The 21,966-nt window shown below is 44.5% G+C and overlaps 1 protein-coding gene across 1 annotated transcript in view; it reads left to right on the top strand.

Annotated features, from left to right (window-relative positions):
* The window catches only part of HSD17B12 (hydroxysteroid 17-beta dehydrogenase 12), a 216,343-nt gene that overhangs the window by 143,940 nt on the left and 50,437 nt on the right, over positions 1–21,966 (top strand). The window contains exons 5-6 of the mRNA XM_006159131.3: positions 17,017–17,081; positions 18,698–18,742. Of these exons, the coding sequence (XP_006159193.1) occupies positions 17,017–17,081; positions 18,698–18,742 (110 nt within the window). The remainder of the gene's footprint in view (positions 1–17,016; positions 17,082–18,697; positions 18,743–21,966) is intronic.

Consider the following 21,966-nt stretch of genomic DNA (forward strand, 5'->3'; position numbering starts at 1 on the left):
GTGTGCTTGCCAGAAAGACAGAGAGAGACAGAGATAGAAAACAAGAAATCACCCCCCAGGGGAGATGGCCATTCCTCAATCCCTTCTCCTCCATTCCCCTCTCAGGATCTTGGGCACACATGCACAAGCACCCGGCATGAGTTTAAGCCATCAGGTCCGGGATTCGAACCATGGTCGACTACATGGGAGTCCAGTGGCATAGCCATTATGTTATCTTCTGGTCCCTAGTCTTGACTTTTTTAAAGCTTGCATATCAACAGCCATAACTTACTAGTTAGTGTAAACACTACCCCAGTCCATCCTAGTCTTCTTTCAAACTAGTGATGGTCCAGGGAATGAAAGCTGGCTTTGTGGAGGTGAACTGGAACCTCCTAATGAGAGGAGACTGGAGAAGCGGGGAAAAAGTCTTATTACTTGTCTGGACCACGTGTTCTTACAGAATGACTTAACTTTCAGAAGTATTGGGTTGTCTGGAAAGTCATGATGCATTTTTGCCTAGAAAAAAGAAATATGACACTCCCAAAGGCCCAATAAATAGTTCAGTTCATCGTAATTGTTTTTACCTTTGCATAAATTTTAGCCGCTTTTCCCTGGGTTGTCATAAAATCGTAGATGCTCTGGACTGGCACAGTGGAGGTGGAGAACGTGAGGTACCAAGTTGCTGCAGGGTGATAGGAGGCACGTTGGAATTCAGCCAGGAGAGGATGAGAGGACACGGCACATGGTTCCCAAGCACTTTCTCTCCTTTTCTAGAATCCCGGCACTTGTGTCAGTATGTAAACACTGACATTTAAATGTAAGGACTGGTATGTTTCTAGGCCTCATTTGCTAATGGGACCATTGTTTTCGTAGTCCGCTCCTAAGGGAGTTGCAGCCTGTGAGTTAGTGGTGAGTAACCCTCTTCATTCATTCATCAATCAACGACCCACACATGCCACAGGGAGCAGGAAGCTGCAGCGGGTTGTTTACGTTCTATGATGTTCTAATAGGAGACGGTCACGGTGAACAGAAATGGTTATCTGTGCGCTCAGTGTTTGGAGAGGGACGGGCGAGGTGGAATAAGGGTATAAAGGCACATCATTGCAGGGAGCAGTAACGGTGACTTAACCTCGACGGAGGGGTAGGAAAAAAGGAATCCAGAAATATTTAGGAAGTAGATGAAGCAGGAGTTTAGGAGAGATTGCAAGAGGGCTGGAGGAAAGAGAAAACTGAAGGAAAGAGGAAACTCAGGGATGACTCGCAGGTTTCCAGCCTGGGCATCTACATCCACATCCGTAGTGCCAATGACCACAATGGGGACTCCCTGAGGAGGAGCGTTTTTGAGGGATTGAGCATTAATTGAGGGGTTCCTCTGGGATACCCAAGTGGGGTAGGTAGGTTGGTAGTTGGATACGTGGGTCTAGGTTTCCCTAGAACTCAGGACTGGAGATAGGGTTCGGAGATGCGTTGTCTGTGGTCGTGACTTCTGTGGTACTGAGACCAGAGAATGTCCAAGACAGATGTAGAGAATGTAAACAGAAAATCAAAGACGGAGCTCCATGGAGGCCCCTCGCCTCCCATCAAAGGCTGCCAGGAACATGGAGCGTGAAGGAGGGAATAGTTTTTTCCACATCTTCAGCACAATCTAATAGAAATAAAACGTAAGCCACATTAAAAAAAAGTTATACTGTCATTAAATAGTTCTTTTCTGGTAGCCATATTTGAAAAAGCAAATAGACACAGGTGAAGGTAATTTTAATGAAAAATGTTTAATTTTAATCCATTACATTTGAAATATGTGCTCAATATAAAAATTATTGAAATGTCTTACATTTTTTTCATGCCGTTTGAAATCAGTGCGTTTTTTTATGCGTAATAGCACACTCCAGTGTGGAGTAGTCAATTTTTAAAAACATTTCTATCTATCTATCTGTTGCAGTTTTCAAGTCACGGGGTCTAGGAATCAAACTGTGGTCAGCCTTGTGGGAATCCAGTGCCTTAACCACCCCACTACCTCCTGGCCCAAGGAGTACTCCGTTTCTAAGTGCTTCGTAGCCACACGTGGGTAGTGGCTACTGTACTGGACATCCCAGCTCTAGTTCCTCCTGGCAATCTGCCACCCTGTGTTTGTGGAAGAGACATGTATTTAATTTCTAGGTTTTTCTATAATTTAAAGCAGTGGTTGTCAGCCAAGAGCAGTGTGCAGTGTCTGGCAAAGTTCGGAGACCTTTGTGCTACTTGGCAGGGGGCGAATAGATACTGATCTCTTGCAGGCAAAGGTCAGAGATGCTGCTAGATATCTGCAATGAATATAGGAGCTCCCCCCCCCACCCCCAGCAAAGAACTAGTGGCCTAAGGTGTCAGTTGTGCTGAGGCTGAAAAACCTTGCTTTAAAGTTACACCGTCAGGCCAGCTCTGTGGGCTGGGGGCCGCAGATCCCACATGGCAGCCGGATTCCAGGTGGCTGACCACACCCTGCATGGCTGACCACATAGTCCGAGTCCCAGACCCAGCCGTTTGCCAGTCCACATTCCCACGCACTGGGCATGTATGTGTGTACCCAAAATCACAAAAGGAGGGAGAGATGGAGGAGAAAGGATTGCTGTGTGACCATTCCCCTTGGGGGGACAGGGTGCTGTTTGTTCTCTCCTCCTCTCTGTCCCTTTCTCTCTCTGGCATGCACATGTCCCCTTTAGCCTAATACACACACACACACACGTGTATATATGTGTGTGTGTGTATATACTGTCTTTAAATTTAAATAATTCTGATCAAATACTTATTAAAACGTATTCACACAACGTTGGTTTTGATTTGTAAATAGTTGGTTTCAGATCCATAAAAATAATTATAGCAAATGTTTACATAATGGTTGAAAGTGTAGTCGTACTTTTGCAGTCGTCCTATCATTAACTGGGCCCTACGTTTAGCCTTCTCCCTACTCTACCGCAATTGTCTCCTTAACCATAAACGCTGCGTAATTATTATTGACATGTTAGCAAACACCTTGCACTTACGTTGGAATGATAATTTCAGAAGATTTTTGAAGGAACTGTTAAGACACCTTTGTGAGCTAAACCCTATTTCAATGATAATTTTATAGTTTCTTTGCTAGTGTGGGTAAGGTTCTCTAGAGCGTGCGTGTTTCGGGGTCCTAACGTTTATATGTTTTCCTTCACTTATGATTTCCAGCCCCTTCAACTTTTTTCTTATGTCCCTCTTCCCCACCCATATCTCACATGCTCCCACTTCAAATAGGGGTGAACTAGTCCTATTTATTCTCCTTCCTTCTCTATGTAATGTACGTCTCACCTTTATAACATTCTCAACATTATTCTACATGTGGAATGATTTCTAGTAAGGCCTAGCACTCCATATTAAGTCATTGGAAGGAATTATTTTCTTCTGAATATTAATACAGTGAGTAATGTTAAAAACAAAAATAAATCCCCAAGGCACACTTCATTTGTTTGAATGGTGCTATGGCACCAAACTGCAGTTGGTCTTTAATAAAGAAAATTAACATTTTCAGAATCACAAAGGAAAATGCTAAAGCCCTTTCTTTTCATAAGATAAGTAGAGCGAAAATAGCCATAAATTGTGTGAATATATTGAAAGATCACCTGAGAAGTTGGATACTTTGCTCTTTTATGGGGGGGGGCAACAATCTGCTATCTTCTTTCAGGAAAATGCCAAGAATATAGATTCCAGAAAGCTTAGAAAACTTCAGCTATTTAGAGAAAATGACATCCTGACTGCTTTGAATACACAAACAATTGGTTAACAAAGTGCTATTGCTATAATGCTTACTCAGTCCTCCCCCTCAGAGACTCTCCTGCTCCGAATGAGTTGGAGGATTTGCACAATGTGTCGCAAGGAGGCGCAGCTCACCCCGGCAAAGGAGCAGCCTTGCCGCGTCAAGTGCGGCAGACATGCTCTGCTCAAATCACTATGACTTCTTTAACTTTTAAAGAAGACTGAAATCCTTTATTCTACAAGGAGAAAGGTCCTCTTGGAAAAAGTTACTTAGTTTGTGATTCATTTAAAAAAACAAAAACAAAACATGGGGGCTGGCAGGTGGCGTGGTGGTTAAGGGTGCTGGATCCCCACATGGCCGACTGTAGTTTGAGTCCTGGCCCTGCTGGCTTTCTTACTTTTCCCTTTCTCTCTCTCTGTCTCTGGTCAAATTTAATAATAATAATAGTAACAAATGGAAATAAGTAATTCTTTAAAAACAAAACAAAACAAAAAGAACCACCATAGTTTTAGTCAAGGCATCAAGGCTTCCTCAACAAGGATTGCCCAGTGCCAAATATTGTCACGGTCTCCACCCCTAGTGTCACGTCTCTTTAAGTTAGAGAATCAAGAGAGTCGGCTGGTTCAGATAACCCGTGTTGCATGTGGCTAGCGTATTCAGGGCTGTCTGTTACCCATCAGCTTTTCTGGGCCTGTCTGTACACAGTGCTCATCATTTTCAGAGGCCTCATTTTAATAACTATGTGTAGAGAAGAAAGGTCAGTTGATTGCAAAGATTTACTGTTCACCTGGAGTAGACCTTAAGAGTCTTTCTTTTTTCAAAAATATTTTTAATTTTATATATTTACTTATTTTACTATAGGGCTTGTGTACTTGCCAGAGAGAGAGAGAAAGTGAGAAATCACTTCCCAAGGGGGTATGGCCCCGCTGGACTTCCTTCTCCTCCATTCTCCTCTTGAGATTTTGGACATGCACATGTGCCCGGCGTGATTTTCAACCTGCCAGGTTCAGGACTCAAACCACACCTCTGGCTTGTGGGATCCAGCACCTTCATCTCCTTGCCACCTGCTGGCCCCATTAGTCTCTTTTCCCCTGTGCTGTTTATTAAGTGAATACCTGCTCCGCTAATGTGCCCGGCCAGGTATTTTTCGATCGGCGCCCTTCCCTGTGCTCGGCTGAATGCACGCTCTGTAATCCTTGTCCACACAGCCACCGTCCTCATTAGACCGATTCGGGAAGCATTGTGTTCGAACCGTTTTTCTCCTCTAAAACCTAGTATTTCCCAGACCTGAGATAGAGATCAGTCAAATATAAATAATGTATTCACTAAACTGAAAGATAGTTTGAGCAGACATAGTCATGGGAATTAAGATCATTCAACAACTCTGTCTCTGTGTATACTTAAGCTCTCGAAGTTTCTTAAGGAAAGACTCAAAGGATATGAGCTATTTGGTAGAAAAGACCAGTTGGCTTCTAAATGGCAAACTCGCAGGGAACCAGGTTTGGATCCAGAAATGGCTTCCTGACAGTTCTCAGATCCCAAAGGATTTAAGAAAAGAAGACTAGACTTGGGCCTGGAAGAGGGAGCCAGGGGCTTTAGGAATTGTGCTGAGGGAAACTCTTCTCAGGTTGCTGGGAGGGAAGGAAGATTGAGCACAGGAAGTTGTGCAGCCTCCCAGTTCCAGCTGATTAGAGAAGTTACAAATACAAGAATCTTGGGGCAGGGCGGGGGAGGGGCGTGATGCTTGAGGTGGTGGACTCCCACATGGCGGACCATGGTTCAAGTACCAGACTCGGTGGCTTGCCTTCTCACTTTGCCTCTCTTTCTGTCTCTCTCTTTCTGGTCAAATTAAAGAAGACAAAGAATAATATTAAAAAATAAATAAGTCATTCTTTAAAGAAAAACAAATACAAGAATTTTATCTAAAGCTACAGATTACCTTCTTGCTATTCTCAGGAACTTTATGAATGAGAAATTAGATTTAAATTACCCCCTTTAAATTAGATTTGAATTGTCCCTCTTGGCCCCATAAATGACAGGGCCAAGCATCTGTCATTTACATCTTTGGGCATTAGTGAATCCATTTTATTACCTGTGTGCTTCTTGCTGATCAGTTACGCTGAGGATCTGGCTATTTGGTTTGGGAAAGATACAGAAAAGTCATTTTAAAAAGGAAATGGAGGGACCAGCAGATAGCATAAAGGCTATGTCGCTGAACTCCCATGTCCCATGTAGCCAACCGCGGTGCGAGTCCTGGACCTGGTAGCTTAAACTCAAACCGGGCGCATGTGCGTGCGTGCTCAAGATCCCGAGAGGAGAATGGAGGAGGAGGGATTGTGGCATGGACATCGCCCCTGGGGGGTGATTTCTCACTTTCTGGCTCTCTGTCTCTGTCTCTCTGGCAAGTGTGTACACCCTATAGCAAAAACCTCTCCAAAAAAAAAAAAAAAAGAGGAAATGAGAAGGGTTAAAGAGGAAACTACTGTGGTAGGTTGGCTATCAGTGGGGCACTGAGATACAGGAAGAGCAGAAGGACAAATAAAGTTAGTTGTCAGGACACCAAAGACGAACTTCATGTACTTGGAAATATCATTCCCATTTTATTATATTTTCTGTAACCCAAGTATAAATAAATAAGGCTTAAACAAGAGCAGAGGCAGGGCCAGCAGGTGGTGTGGTGTGGACAAGGCACTGGACTCCCACATGGGCAGCTTAAGTCCTGGGACCGGTGGTTTGAAAATCACACTGGGCACATGTGCACACGTGCCCAAAACTCCAGGAGGAGAATGAAAGAGAAGGGATTGCAGTGTGGCTATCCCCCGAGGAGGGTGATTTCAAACTTTCTCTCTCACTGTCTCTCTCTCTCTTTGTCTCTCTCCAGTGAGTGTATGTGCGCTATGGCAAAAACCTTGAAAACAAACATGAGCAGAAGCTATTAGCCTAGATATTCAATAATATATTAGAAAGGATTATAGAGTATAATGGATGGTAGGGGTTTTTTTTGGGGGGGGGTGGGGGCGGGGGAAGTTTCTCTGTTATCCTAGGACATGATTCTTACCCCTTCTATGGGTTTAGATCATTTCTTTCCCTTTTGGTTTTTTTTTTGTTTGTTTGTTTTTTTTGAGAGGTTTTCGCTATAGGGCGCGTGCACTCGCCAGACAGACAGAGAGAGACATAGAGACAGAAAGCGAGAAATCACCCCCCAGGGGGGATGGTCACGCCGCAATCCCTTCTCCTCCATTCTCCTCTCGGGATCTTGGGCACGCACGCACACGCGCCCGGCGTGAGATTTAAGCCACCGGGTTCGAGACGCGAACCGCGGTCGACTACGTGGGAGTCCAGCGACATAGCCATTACGCTAACTGCTGGTTCCCTTCTTTCCCTTTTGTAAAACCACAATTAAATTCTGTTGGTAACTGCCCAGAGTTAGTTAGATTCCAAAGCTCAAGGACACAGTGCCCAGCAAATCTGTCCTCACTTCACAGGCACAGGTTGGGGGATGGCAGTCCCCACACCACACGCACTTTTGACCAACTGGCTACAAATCCGTGGGCTCCTGTGACCCCTCGGGTTTAATAATTAGCTCGAACCATTCACAGAATGCAGAAAAGCACTGTACTCAGGGTCACGGTTTTGTTGTGATGGGTAGAAGTCAGGATCAGCCAAACGCAGAGACCCGTAGGGCAGGGCTGGGAGACACTTCACCCTCCCTGGAGCTCAATGTGTTCTCCAGCCAGGAAGCTCCAGTGGACCCCAGTGTCCAGGGTTCTTGGGGGTTCATTATCCAGTCATAGTTCACAGGGCCCACCAGTGCGGTGCTTAAAGCTGCTGGATCCCTCATGGCCCACAGTGCAGTGCAAGTCCTGAAACTCATGGCTTGAGAAACTTACTAGTCGTGTTAAACTGGAGAGCATTGCAGGAGATCCAGGAGGAGATTCTAGGGGACAACTGGATCACTGGCATGGATGCCCTTAAAGGCCAGCATGCAGCCTTTGCGTTGAATGACGTAGAAGGTTGCTCTAGCCAGTCACGGCAAGCAGGATAGTTGCATGGATTCCCATCAGGTACCTATTTTTGTTTTTAGAGAGGTTTTTGCTATAGGGTGTGCATGCTTACCAGCAAGAGAGACAGAGAGACAGAAAGCGAGAAATCACCCCCTAGGGGAGAATGGCCACGCCGCAATCTCGTCTCCTGCATTCTCCTCTTGGGATCTTGGGCACACACGCACACACGCTCAGTGTGAGTTTAAGCCAGTGGTTCCGGAACTCGAACTGCAGTCAACTACATGGGAGTCCAGCAACATAGCCATTACACCAACTGCTGCCCCCCCATTAGATACCTGTTAAACCAAGTATAATTGGCCTTATAGTTGTGTTGACTGAGATTGGATTTCTAAAGTGAGCATAAGATTTATAGAAGTCAAATTTATTTCCTTTTACTAGAAAACCATTAATGGCATTAATTAAAGCAGAACCTTTGGCTTAAAACTCAGCAATTAGCGCTGCGATTTCGGAAGTATAAATAGTCATGAAATTACGAAATGTTCCTCCCGTGCACTAACATTTAACTACCAACCTCAGGCCATCCGTCTTTCCTCATCCCCCGTTTCAGTTTGACGTAAGGCAGGTCTTGCCTGCTTTGCCATAAAGATCACGTGGCAACTCATACTTAAACAGTGGAGATGAGAAGTTCTCTTGTGCTGCTTCTGACTCAATCTTCATTTTCCAATTTCTGATTAAAGGCGCTGCAAATCTAAAGCCTTGTAAACTCTCTTTTATTTGGAAATTGCTACTCACAAGTGTATGAAAACTGTAAAGTTTGCAAAATGTCTTACATGGTGTTCCAAATATCATCTGTCAGAGCATGAGCATGTGCTAGCCACAGCAATATGTTAAATAAGGCGAAAAAGGGATTTCCTTTGCATCACGTTCCAAGCTCTCTCTATTGACTGGAATTCTTGATCTCCTTGAAGGAAATCAGAGGGTAGGAGAGCAATTAGGAGAAATCTGACCGGTATAGGCAGCTATTCTGGTTAACCACTGCCCAGAGCGCTCTTTCCAAAGGAGCCTGCAGTTGAATGCTGGTCCTAGGAGCTTTGTGTTGGGTGTGAAGTAGGAGTTCCGTCATTTTTGTTGACTAAATAGCTACACAATAATAACTCTTTTTCTATATCTATTCACACATTAACATGTTTTAGTCATTGGGTTAGAGGTTTTATGTATACTAGCTCATTGAGTTCTTAACTTACAACTCTAGTTTTTAGATAAGAATGGTCAGGAAGCTAGTAGTGGAGCCAGGTAGTAACCTGCGGCCACTGGAGTCTGAGGTTCATACACTTTCAGCTCAAACCCTTAAGGCAGAAGGGGTTTTGCCACTTTGGGTACATATACTGAAGTATGCAATTTTTTTTTTTTTAGAGGTTTTTGCTATAGGGCGTGTGCGCTCGCCAGGCAGACAGAGAGAGACAGAGAGACAGAAAGCGAGAAATCACCCCCCCAGGGGGGATGTCCACACCGTAATCCCTTCTCCGCCATTCTCCTCTCGGGATCTTGGGCATGCATGCACACACGCTCAGCGTGAGTTTTAAGCCACCAGGTCTGGGACGCGAACCACAGTTGGCTACATGGGAGTCCAGCGACATAGCCATTACACTAACTGCTGGTCCCTAAAGTATGCAATTTTTTTTTTTTTTTGGAGAGGTTTTTGCTATAGGGCGCGTTCGCTCGCCAGACAGACACAGAGAGACATAGAGACAGAAAGTGAGAAATCATCCCCCAGGGGAGATGGCCACGCCACAATCCCTTCTCCTCCATTCTCCTCTCAGAATCTTGGGCACGCACACACACACGCCCGGCATGAGATTAAGCCACTGGGTCCGGGACTCGAACCACGGTCGACTACGTGGGAGTCCAGCGACACACCCATTATGCCAACTGCTGGTCCCCAAGTATGCAATTTTTTTAAACATTTAATTTTTTATTCAGAGGGTGAGAGAGAACCCCCAATGGGGTCTTGATGCTGCCATCTATCCCAGCCAGCCCCAGATCATGGGCTTATGCATTCCTGGCATACTTGGGGAGGTCTCAGGACTCAAACTGGCAACCTTCCCATGTGGGTCTGCCTAGCAGAGCATCATCTCACCACTGTGCCACCATCCAACCCTCCCAAAGTATGCATTTAAAAATACTATTTTAGATCAAGCTGGCAGAGTGGTGGTTGAGGTGGCTGGATATCAACATAGCTAATTGCGTGGTTCAAGTTCTGGATTCAGTGGCTTGAGAGGCATGCCAGGAGTGTATGCAACATGCCCAAAGTCCTAAGAGGAGGATGACGGAGAGGGGATTACAGTGTGGTCATCCTTGCCCCAGGGATACATTCTTCCCTGTCTTTCTGGGGAGCACATGCACCCTATGGCCAAAAAGACAAGTTAAATTTAGTTCATTTTGAAATTTATGACAAATTTTTTTAAAACCAGTTTTTGGGGACCAGCAGTTGGCATAATGGCTATGTTGCTGGACTCCCATGTAGTCAACCGAGGTCTGAGTCCCAGACCCAGTGGCTTAAACTCTTGTCGGGCGCATGTGCATGTGTGCCCAAGATCCTGAGAGGAGAATGGAGGAGAAGGAATTGTACCATGGCTGCCACCCCCCCACCCCAGGGGTGGTTTCTTGCTTTTTGTCTCTCTGTCTCTCTCTGTCTTTCTGGCAGGCACACACACCCTATAGCAAAAACCTCTCAAAAATTTTTTTTGTTGTTCACTAACTCCAGGCCCTGGAACTGGAGTCTTGTATATAGCTACAGGTGTGACTGAATGTAAACTTAACATGTTCCCCCTTGATGCAATGAGAAGGGACTAGAAGGGGATACTTTGCATTGTCTGAAATGTATTGGGAAGCCCAAACATTAGACAAAGTCTTTTTTTTAAAGCAAAGTATTATTAACCCACCTTAGTTCTTACATTGTTTTTAGTTCTTGGAAAAAGAAGCAGGTTCGTGTGTGTGACCCAGGTCTGCTGTTATTATGTTTGGTCAGGTTGACTTTTATTTTCTAGTAACTTATTGTTACTTGTTTCTTCTTCATGCCTAACCCATATACCAAAAATTTGATTTTCCAACAACATCACTATATTTCTATAGTAGCTGTTTTTTTTCTTTTTAATTGCTAAAGGGTGTGTGCACTCTCCAGAGAGGAAGAAAGGTCAAAAAAAGCACCCTTAATGGGTCATGCTCATGCCATAAACTCTGCTTCAACTCTCCATCCCTTCAGGGTTTTGAACATGCATCCACAAACACCGGGTGTGTTTATCAAGCTGTTGGCACCTGGACTCGAACCCTAGTCAGCCATGTGAGATCTGGCTCCCTTTAATCCCAAGGCCATGAGGCCAGCCTTAGCAGCTAGTTTTTGACAGAGGATTCTTTTTTCTTTTCTTCTCTCTTTCCTTTTTCTTCTCTCTCTCTCTCTCATGCTCTCTCTCTCTTTCTCTCTCTCTCTCTCTCTTTTGCTAGAGGGTATACGTGTTCACCAGAGAAAGAGGGGGAGAAAGCACCCCACAAAGCACCATGGTCACATTCAGCTCCTTTTTCTCCATCCTGTCAGGATCTGGGGCATGTGCACATCTCAGCATTTTTCAAACCATCAGGGCCGGGATTTGAACTACATTGTCAGCCATGTAGGGTCCAGCTCCCTTAACCACTATACCATGGAACAGGCCCAATTCAGGGATCCTAAGACCATTGAAATCAGCAGCAAATTAACTTAGAAGAAACAAATCTTGTGCATGTGCTTTTCTTTTTTAAATATGAGGTGTAGTTTTTATTTTATTTTTTAAATTTTTTTTAAGATTTTTGCCATAGGGCATATGCATTCACCAGAGAGACAGAGAGAGACAGTGAGCAATCACCCTCTGGGGAGGGCCATGCTGCAATTTCTTCCCCTCGATTCTTCTGGGGTTTTAGGCACACATGCAGGCCCAAAATATGCTGGCCCCTGTAGAAAAAAAATTTTTTTAAAGTAAGTATGAGGGGGACCAGCAGTTAGTGTAATGGCTATGTCGCTGGATTCCCACGTAGTCGACTGCGGTTCGCATCCCGGACCCGGTGGCTTAAAACTCACGCCAGGCGAGTGTGCGTGGGCATGTGTGCCCAGGATCCCGAGAGGAGAATGGAGGAGAAGGGATTGCGGCGTGACCATCCCCCCTGGGGGGGGGTTCTTTCTGTCTCTCTGTCTCTCTCTGTCTGCCTGGCGAGTGCACGCGCCTTATGGCGAAAACCTCTCAAAAGAAAGAAAAAAATGATTGCATTGAGGTTGATGCCCAATGCATTAAAAAATAATAATAATAATAATAAAAAAAGTAAGCATGAGGGACCAGTAGGTGACATGGTGTTTAGGGCACTGGACTCCCATATGGCCTACCACAGTTTGAGTCCCAGATCTGGTGCCTTGTTATCTTTCTGTCTCTCTCTCCTTCGCTCTGTTTCTCTCTGGTGAGCTCACATGCCCTGTAACAAATTTAATAATAACAAAATTAAATAATTTTTTAAAAAGTAAATATGGGAACCAACAGTTAGCATAAGGGCTATGTCTCTGGACTCCCATGTAGTTGACTACGGCTCAAGTCCTGGACTTGGTGGCTTAAACTCACACCGGGCGCATGTGCATGCGTACCCAAGATCGCAAGAGAAGGGACTTCGGCATGGCCATCCCCCCTAGGGGGTGATTTCTCGCTTTCTGTCTCTCTGTCTCTCTATCTCTCTGGTGAGTGCACGCGCCCTATAGCAAAAACCTCTCAAAAAAAAAAAAGTATGACATAATTTAGAATATTTATATGATATTGAGAGTAACTGGGTTTTTTTTTTTGAGTGCAACTTATTGATATTAATATTTTATTTTGTTTTGCTTTTAACAATTTGTTGCTAGAGGGCACATACACTCATGAGAAAGAGAGACAGAGACAGAGAAAGTATCTGTCAAGGTGGTGTGGTCATGCCATAATCCTTTGTCTCTCTGTCAAGATTCTGGACCTCTACACACACTTGCCCGGCACGGCATGCCTTTCAAGCTGCCAAGGCCTGGGCTTGAACTGAATTGACCATGTAGGACCTGGCTTTCAGTGCAGAGCTCCTTACCTGTCCCTCAAAGAGAGGGACAATGAGAAGTCACCTCCACCACGGGGCGGGGGGAGATAGTCATGCCACAATCCCTTCTCCTCCATACTCCTCTGGGGGGATCTTGGGCATGCACATGCATACGTGTACACAGACGTGCCCAGCATGATTTTCAAGCCACCAGGTCCGGGACTTAAACCGGGAATCTCCCTTACCCATCATGCCGTCTCTCAGTTAGGGTTGGCTAAAGGTCTAGTGCAGGTCACAGTCAGCTCTTCCCTTCCGCTCTGTGGGTCCCTCCTTCCCCTGCTGTCACCTTCTCTGTCCACTCCTCTGGCCCTTCTCCTTGGTCTGTCCTCTGCACTCTGTCTGCCTCTTCTTGTCTGCGGACCTCTTCCCAGACTGAGAACCTCAGGGAGAAACTCGTGGAAGATTTCACTACTGCCCGAGGTCCTTGTAATGACTGGGACAGACTCGTGGTGGGAATTTGAGAGTAATGGGATTCTTTTATTTTCTGAAAGACTGTTATTCAAGTACAAGGGTTCTATGGGTCACTGAAAAAATCGTAACTCTCTCTCTGGTGACTCACTTGAAGAATTCAAGAAAACTCACTAATAAATATATTTAATGCCAATTTAAGACAGTAACATTTTAGATGGAATTTTCAATTGTCTGAATAATGTTCCAACAATTTGTGGTCTTGTTTGGTTGGGAGAATCCTGTAATAAACCCTGTAATAGAGAGAGAGGGCATTGCATGTACCCATTCTTGACGAGATCAAATTATAATGAGAATATTTCCATCCCTCACTCCTACCCAAAACCTGTTTTCTCCCTTTTGCAATCCTGCAAAGCTTTCTGCCCGCTGTTTGGTTGCTGCTGCCACCTAGTGTCTCAAAATAAAATTGCAGCGGGTTTGCCTTTCGGGAAGAACTGCAGTTCTGCAGGGTCGGGAAATAACAGAGCAACAGTTGTTTTTCTCTGTACTCTTAAATAGCAGTACTCTGAAGGGATTACGTCTCAAGGTGAGATTATGGGTAGCATATATTCCTCAGATAAAGGCAGAACTAATAACACAGAAAGGGATAAGAGTCCTAATCCCTAGTATAGGATAAACTGCAGGGTGACCTTGACATATTCTTCCCCTCATCAAATTGGCTCAATGCTTCGGAAAAGCCTGTTCCAGCTTTAACTGTTCTTTTGGAGGGTGGGAGAGGTTGCTCCCTGGAGAGAGAGGGAAGGTGAGAAATCACACCCCCCAGGGGCGGGGGGTTGGTCACGCTGCAATCCTTTTTCCATTCTCTCAGGATTTGGGGCACGCGCGTGCACACACACACACACATACACGCCCAGTGTAAGTGTCAGGCCGTTGGGTCTGGGACTTGATCCTCGGTCAGCCATGTGGGAGTCCAGCGCTTTCATCACTATGCCACCATCTGGCCTCCTGGGTACTTTTGATTATAGAAGTATAGTCCTGTAATGGTGCTATTCATTTCTCTGGGCTGAAATTCTCAGCGTCACACATGGATTCTTACAGAGGCGTGTTGACTAGACGTTCACGTTTCTCCTGTGTGAGGAGAAAGCTCTGAGACCTTTCCTCAGTTAGCAAGGCAATCTGAAGACGGTCTCTTGTCAATAGTGCCTCAAGGGGCGTAGCACCTTCCTGCTTGCTTAGTCGTTTGTGGGCTTCCTTAGCTCCACTTTGTACTTGTAATATATGTTAAGATCTCAAAGTCAGCTGTGCTCTTGCAGAGTTTCCAGATTTGGGAAAAAAAATCTGGATTATAACAGATTTGTAATTATACTGTTCCATTTTCTCCAGCATGAATACTTCTTTTTTAAATAATTGTTTAATTTTATTATTATTATTATTATTATTTCATTTCCTACAGGGCATGTGCGCTCTCGAGAAAGACAGAAGGAGAGGGAAAGTGAGAAAGCAAACCTTCAGGCCCAGGACTCAAACCATGGTCACCCACATGGGAATCCAGTATCTTCACCACCACACCACCTGCTGGCCCCAGCGTGAATACTTCTGTGGGCTAGAAAGGAATGTGGAGTTATGGGGGCCGGCAGGTAGGGTGGTGGTCAAGGCAGCTAGATTCCCACATGGCTGACTGCAGTGTGCGTCCCGACCTGGTGGCTTGCTTTCTCACTTTTCTTCTCTCTGTCTCTCTCTGTTTAGCTTCAAATAAATAACGACAATGAGTGGAGAGAGAGATGTTTGCTATCTGTACATGATGAAATTAAGAAATTCTGCAGGGTATTGTCACTTGGCAAAACGTTCCCTTGAAAGGTTCTGTTACCTGAAAGTGACTTTGTGAAGAGTATTTTGTTTCTGTGTAGCACATGAACAGATAGCCTGGGGGTTGCCATTTCTTTAGTCACGTAAATGATTTCTCCTTTATAATTCTGTAGCAGCTAAATCCAAGTCAAAAGAGCCCATAAAGCCTTACCTCTAACTAGATTGGGCTTAATCCCCACAGATCTTCCATAGAATCGATTCCTAGGACCCCTGGTGGGCAGAGAAACTTTAAGTAAAATAAAAAGCAATTGGTAACTTGTTATTTATGTTTAGATATGGCCCTTATCCCGCCGTTCATAAACCCCAGGTAAATACAGGCTACTTGGCCATTGTCTTTCACTTACCCATTTCCAGGCATGTTTCGGCTGTCTCATTCAAGTCATCCGCACCAAGTTTGGAGTAAAATCTTGAGACTCACAGATTCACGAGACTGGCTGACAGCTAAATTTAGAGTCCTTACTGAATTCCTTTGAACTACTGATTTTGTTAGCCATTAACAAAGTTGCTGTCCCTACTACCAGGGTTTATCTGGCAGAATTCATTACGTACATCATATATTACCGGACTGATCATAATTCCCTTATCTTTTTGCACCTGAAACCTCTTTTCTAATACCTCACACTTTTATTAAACGTGGCTATCAGATTCCTGCTTATTATCCAATTATTATTGATTTTTTTTCCTAGACTGAATACTGGATTCAGGCATGTGACGGCTTTAACATGGTGGTGAAGAGCCTAGCCTCGGAGGTCGCCTCCCCGAGTTCGAATCCCAGCACTCGGTCCCATGGGCACGTTATTTAGCTAGTGCGAACCTCGGTTTCCTAAAATGTGAAAGGGAGATGGTAATAGGGACTACCTCAGATGGGAACTCCCTAAAAGGGACTACGATGATTAGATGGAGATGGGTGAATAGGTGCATAACCCATTCCATGTGTTATTTACTTCACTAAAATCAAATCCTTGGCGTTTCTCTTATTTTTCGATTGCTGCGAATGTCGCCTTCACTGGGTTTGTCTTTATCTTTTCAGGGATAGGGAAAACTATCGAATAGCTGAGTGTTAAAGTCACGTGCCTAATGACATAGGAATTTATTCATATATTCTCGATTACCTTAAAGCCCTATAAACTTAGGTCAAGTAACTGGGGAGGAGATTGCAACGGAAACTAAGACATGTCGTTGACTTTCGGTGAATGGTTTATCGGAGATGTTAAGTCAGACCCACTTCCTTGGCCACCAGGAAGAAGCCTTTCTTCACTTTCTAGAATAGCGCCCATGGCGCTCGGCACTTTGTTATGAAGTCAGGGTCTGGTCCCTGCTGTTCTTCCCACTCATGTTATGCTCCACGATACCAAAACGGTCTGGTTCGTTCTGCTTTTTCTAGTTCTTGGCACACGTATTGCCCAGAGGCACGTGGCAAGTATCTGCTGAGTGACTGAGTGCGCCCTCATTTTAGAGATGAGCAGACAGAGATGCATAGATGTGACTTACTCCGGGTCGCTCGTTTCTGAAACTAGAGCTCAAAACGTCTGGTCTCCCAGTTCGCAGTGCTCACTACTCTTCCTGAAAATGCAAGATCCGGAGAAGAGTTTAAGAGTACCTGCCCGTCATGATAGTACAGAGGCAGAGCGCCCTGTCCCAAGAAGCCATGAGTCCTTTGGGCAGGGGGTGAATGGTGGGTGTGAAAGGCTTCGTGAAAAGATATCCAAAGTGGAGGATGGGTAGCTTTTGGATAGACAGGTGTGGGGACAGTTTCCAGCTATAAACAATCATCGTATGTAACTGTATGTAATTGTAGTCTTAGTATCTTTAATCTCACAATTTTAAGAAATCCTTAAATGTGTATTAGCTAATGATCTGATCTTATTTCAGTGAACAACGTGGGGGTGTCATACGAGTATCCTGAAAACTTTTTGGATATTCCGGACTTGGACAGTGTAAGCTTCTCTTTGTATATATTTTTTAAAGAATTATTTATCTAATTTATTATTATTACTAATTTTTAAAAATTTGCTATAGGCATTCACCAGAGAAAGACAGAGATGGGGAGAAGTGAGAAAGCAAGCCGCCAGGCTTGGGACTCGAACCAAACACACTGTGCAAATGTTTGCAAGATATCAGGGCATAATGACACAGGCTATAAGCCCTAGAGGCCAACTGCTGAGCTCTAAGCTGGGCTTTTTTCCTTACTACCTGAGGTACCCTGGGAATAATCCAATGCATACTTAGCTCGGTGCTTTGGCCCATAAAATAGCACCTTCACAGGTGTGTCCAACGAGTGAGTGAGAAATATTTATAGCCTAACTTACGTAGTGCTGTGCTCAGTAATAGTTCCAGTTTTATTATTCTTATTTTTATTATATCAAAACAACTCTGTATAAAAATCAATTTCAGGGAGCTGCCAGGTGCCATGGTGGTTAAGGTGCTGGGCTCTCACTGGGCTGTCTGAAGTTCAAGCCCTGGACCTGGCAGATTGTTTTCTCACTTTCCCCTTCTTGCCCTCTCTGTGTCTTTATGGTCAAATGAAAAATAATACATAATAGTGACAAAATTAAATAAAGAAGTAATTTTTAAATTATAATAATAAATAAAAAAGTAAAAAGTCAGTTTTGGCCTAGCCTGTTTATGGTGAAGATGGCTGAATCCTATGTGGTAGACTTGATGGTTTGAGGCTTGGACCCGGCAGCTTTAAAACCATACCAGGTAGTTTTGCATGTGTGCCCAAAAATCCCAACAGGTGAATGAATTGTGACATGACCATCTCCCTCGGGCAACGCTTTCTCTCTTTCTCTATTTCTCCCTGGTAAATGCATACACCCTGTGGCAAATATGTTTTTTTAAATCAATAATTTTTTGACGGGGAGAGGTTTTGCTGTAGGGCATGTGCACTTGCCAGAAAGACAGAGACAGAAAGTGAGAAATCACTCCCCGGAGGGATGGCTACACCACAATCCCTTCTCCTCCATTCTCCTCTCTGGATCTTGGGCACGCACGCACACACACCTGGAGGTTCTGGGTTTAAGCCATCGGGTCTGGGACTTGAACCACGGTCGACTGCATGGGAATCCAGCAACAGCCATTATGCCAACTGCTGGTCCCCCAATAATTATTTTAATATATAACAATATCGTCGATTCAGGTAAACCAGCTCTACCACAATGTAAGCTACGTCTCTAATACATAATTCTTTAATAAAAACTGGAAAAACGTGTTGTTGAAGGACTATGTACATTTTAAAAATGTATCGAAAATCTTAGATTCAGTCATCTCTATTCCATATCAGCACAGAGGAAATTGCAAAGTGTTCTCTTTATTTCAGACCTCATGTGTCTTTTTGGTTCCAGATTTTACTTAACATGTATACCTTGAGTTTTGCATGTTAGTATACATTGTTGCTTTTGTTAGAAAAATCCTGTAACTGAGCATAAAGCAACATCTGTCTCTCAACCCTAATTTCCATCACTGTGTCTCTGATTACTTAAGTATATAAATCTGATATGGTTACTTCCGTGATCAAATCTATATAAAGTTATCAATATTTTTTTTTTTGCAGGCCATCAAGAAACTAATAACTATTAACGTGCTTTCTGTTTGTAAGGTAAGCAGCTTCTTTTTAAACCTGCCATCCCTTTCTGGTTCTTCCTGTGCAAAGACATTGGCCTATTTGACTCACTTTAGCCGACTCTTGCTCAGGTACATCTATGTGTTCTGGGTCAGAGTGACCAGTTGACGCACCTCTGCAGGACGTAGAAAGCAAACGGTGTCTGAGTGTTTTTCAACAACTGAGCAGTTACTAAACGCCTTCTGTGTGCAAATACTGTCATAGCCCCCGAGACAACTGAGACCAAAGATCTTTATGAGGACCTCACCCGCGTGATCTTTAGCACTGATCAACTGTTTCCATTTCTCTCCACGTGATGACGCCCTGTGTGGGAAGCCAGGCGATGAGGGAACGAGGCCCTGCGCTTGTCAGCCACACCGTAAAGCTGGTCCCATTCGCTGCTCACCATGCAGCACAGCCGTGTCACTTACCCACGCCAGTGAGAAGTGACACACTCGGGCCACATGGCCGTGCCGGGTGCAGCACGGTGTTCTGCAAGGTTGACCATGTAGGAAGGTTCCAGGTTCATGGCTGGGACCTCCCTGAGGACATGGTAGTGGGGGGAGGGTTCGTGCTCGTGCTCTGGGGCTGGGGGAGGTAAGCATGGTGTCCAAACCCTGCTAGACATTCTCTCTGTCTCTGTCTCTCTGTCTCCATCTCTCATGGAAGAAATACATGAACTTTAAAAAGGTAACACAGCTAGCATCTGCTAAGAGGAAGAATAGTTAGCAGATGTGAAGACCTCGACACTATTTTTCTTACAGTTTAGGGTAGCTACAGTAAGATACCATACTTTTATTTATATGTGTATGTATATGTTATATAAATATGATATATAAATGTATACATAATATGTGTATGTATCATACTTTTACATGTATATGTACATGGATATATTAATATAGACATATAAATGAAAGGGACACATTCTTTACATACATATGTATGTATGTATGTATCATGTATATATTTATATGCATATAAGTATAGATAGATGATAGATAGTTGAGAGAGAGCCATGCAGGGGAGACAAGGACAGAGGGGTATGTTGGACAGGGTTTCCCGTCGTGAGCCTCGCCCTAACCTCCCAGTTAGCTGGGATTACATGCATGTGCCTCTGTGCCCACCTGTTCAGGGCAGTCTGGGACCCCAGCCCAGGCCCCCCAGGTAGGCCAGCCTTGCATAGCAATGCCCTCCTGCCTGTGAGGACCGCCTGGACCTGGACTGCACACCCCAGAGCAGTGAGGCATGCCGTCTGCAGCAGTGGCAGATTCGTCAGACGTGAGTGCACTTACAAAAGGCAAGTCCATGTCCAGTAACACGCATGTACAAGCTTATTTATTTTTTTGAGAGATTTTCGCTATAGGGCGCGTGCGCTCGCCAGACAGAGAGAGACAGAGAGACAGAAAGCGAGAAATCACCCCCCAGGGAAGATGGTCATGCCGCAATCCCTTCTCCTCCATTCTCCTCTCGGGATCTTGGGCACGCACGCACACGCGCCCGGCATGAGTTTTAAGCCACCGGGTCCAGGATGTGAACCGCGGTCAACTACGTGGGAGTCCAGTGACATAGCCATTATGCTAACTGCTGGTTCCCTGTATGAGCTTATTTAAGGAAATAAAAACCTGTTCCACTCAGAATTGCAAGAATTAACCAGAGAAATATAAATAGGAACTTAATTACTAACTTTCATTTTATGACTTGGTCTTGGTCTTCTTCTCTACCGTAAATCTCGAAAGAAGAATTTTCCACGTGTGTTAATGTCCTGAGAGAAACCGTGACCCTCGCCTGGTTGATTTCATGTCCAAGAATCAATGATCTCAGCTCTTGCCCCACTTCTCATGTATGGCTGTGCCCCTCCCGTCACAGATGTGTTGTTCAAAACCGCTAGTTTAGTTTTTATGGGACCAAAGACATTGGGGAGCTTGCTGTTTAAAGGCACCTCAAACGAGTTCTATTATAAAATGACCAATCATTTTGTTAAACAAAGAAACACTCCTCTTGTTTCTTTTCCTTTATTGTTATTAACCAAGTTTTTTTCTCAAGTAAGATTCAGTTTAAGTGAGGTAAAATCAATAAGTGGATCTGTGAGTAAACCCACATGCACAAAATTGACGCTTTTAAATCATGGTTAATGTGAATATATCTGTGTCATTTTAAAGGTATTTCCGTTAGCATATTTATGTAAATGTAATCATTCTTTAATAATCTGTATGAAGTTTCAAGTTAATTAAATAACTCTACCATTTACTAGTTCTATTGGACCTTGGGCAAATTACTTAACCCCTGTTCTTCAGTTCAGCGTTTGTAAATTGAGAATGATAATTCTCTTTACCGCACAGAGTTGTGGGTATTAAACAAGAGAATACGTGTATACCTCTTAGAGCAGGGTCCAGATCATAATAAGGGCTCTGTACATGTTCGTATTGTGTTAAGCTCAGAGCTGATACGTTTGGCTCAGCAGGGGTGCAGGTGGCCAGGTGCTGCTGGGTGACACAGCCTGGGGACCTTGGGAGCGCCCGGGGTTGGGGTCCGTAGTCAGCCTGAACACGACTCGAAGGCTGCAGGGAGGGGCACGGCAGGGCACAACTCCGTCAAGGACCCCTCCTCCCTCTTATGCGGAATAAATATACTTTTAAAAAGAGATCGTTAGTAAATATGTACCCTGCTCGACTGCATTTTTAGCAGATTTTTGGGGATAAAAATTAATGTCACTTCTAGCCCACAGTTTGTATATTTTGTGGTTTTATCTTTTGAAATGACTGATTTGTATTATTATTATTATTGTATGACTGTCATGGGGTATGTGTGTGCATGTGCGCCCAAAGTCCCGAGAGGAGGATGAAGGAGAAGAGATTGTGGCGTGCCCATCTCCCCGGGGGGGTGATCTCTCACTTTCTGTCTCTCTCTCTCTCTCTCTCTCTCCAGCGAGTGCATATGCCTTGTAACAAAAATCTCTCAACAAAAGTTTGCTTGTTCCTTCTTTCTCCCTCCCTTTCTCCCTTCTGAGAGACGGGGGCAGGAGAAGAGGGGTACCTTGATGGGGACCCTCCAGGATGCTGTCTTCCCCCAAGCCTCACAGCCAGCTGGGATCACAGCACAGCGGGCAAGTCCAGGTCAACCAGCGATTCCAATCCGGGCTGCCTGTATGGCTTCAGGCCTGTGCAGGCACACCGACATCCGGGCCACTGCCGCTGGGCCCTGTTATGTGAACTGGAGAA

The sequence above is a fragment of the Tupaia chinensis genome, unplaced genomic scaffold (assembly GCF_000334495.1).
Source record: "Tupaia chinensis unplaced genomic scaffold, TupChi_1.0 Scaffold000625_1, whole genome shotgun sequence".
In the NCBI taxonomy this organism is placed as follows: Eukaryota; Metazoa; Chordata; class Mammalia; order Scandentia; family Tupaiidae; genus Tupaia; species Tupaia belangeri.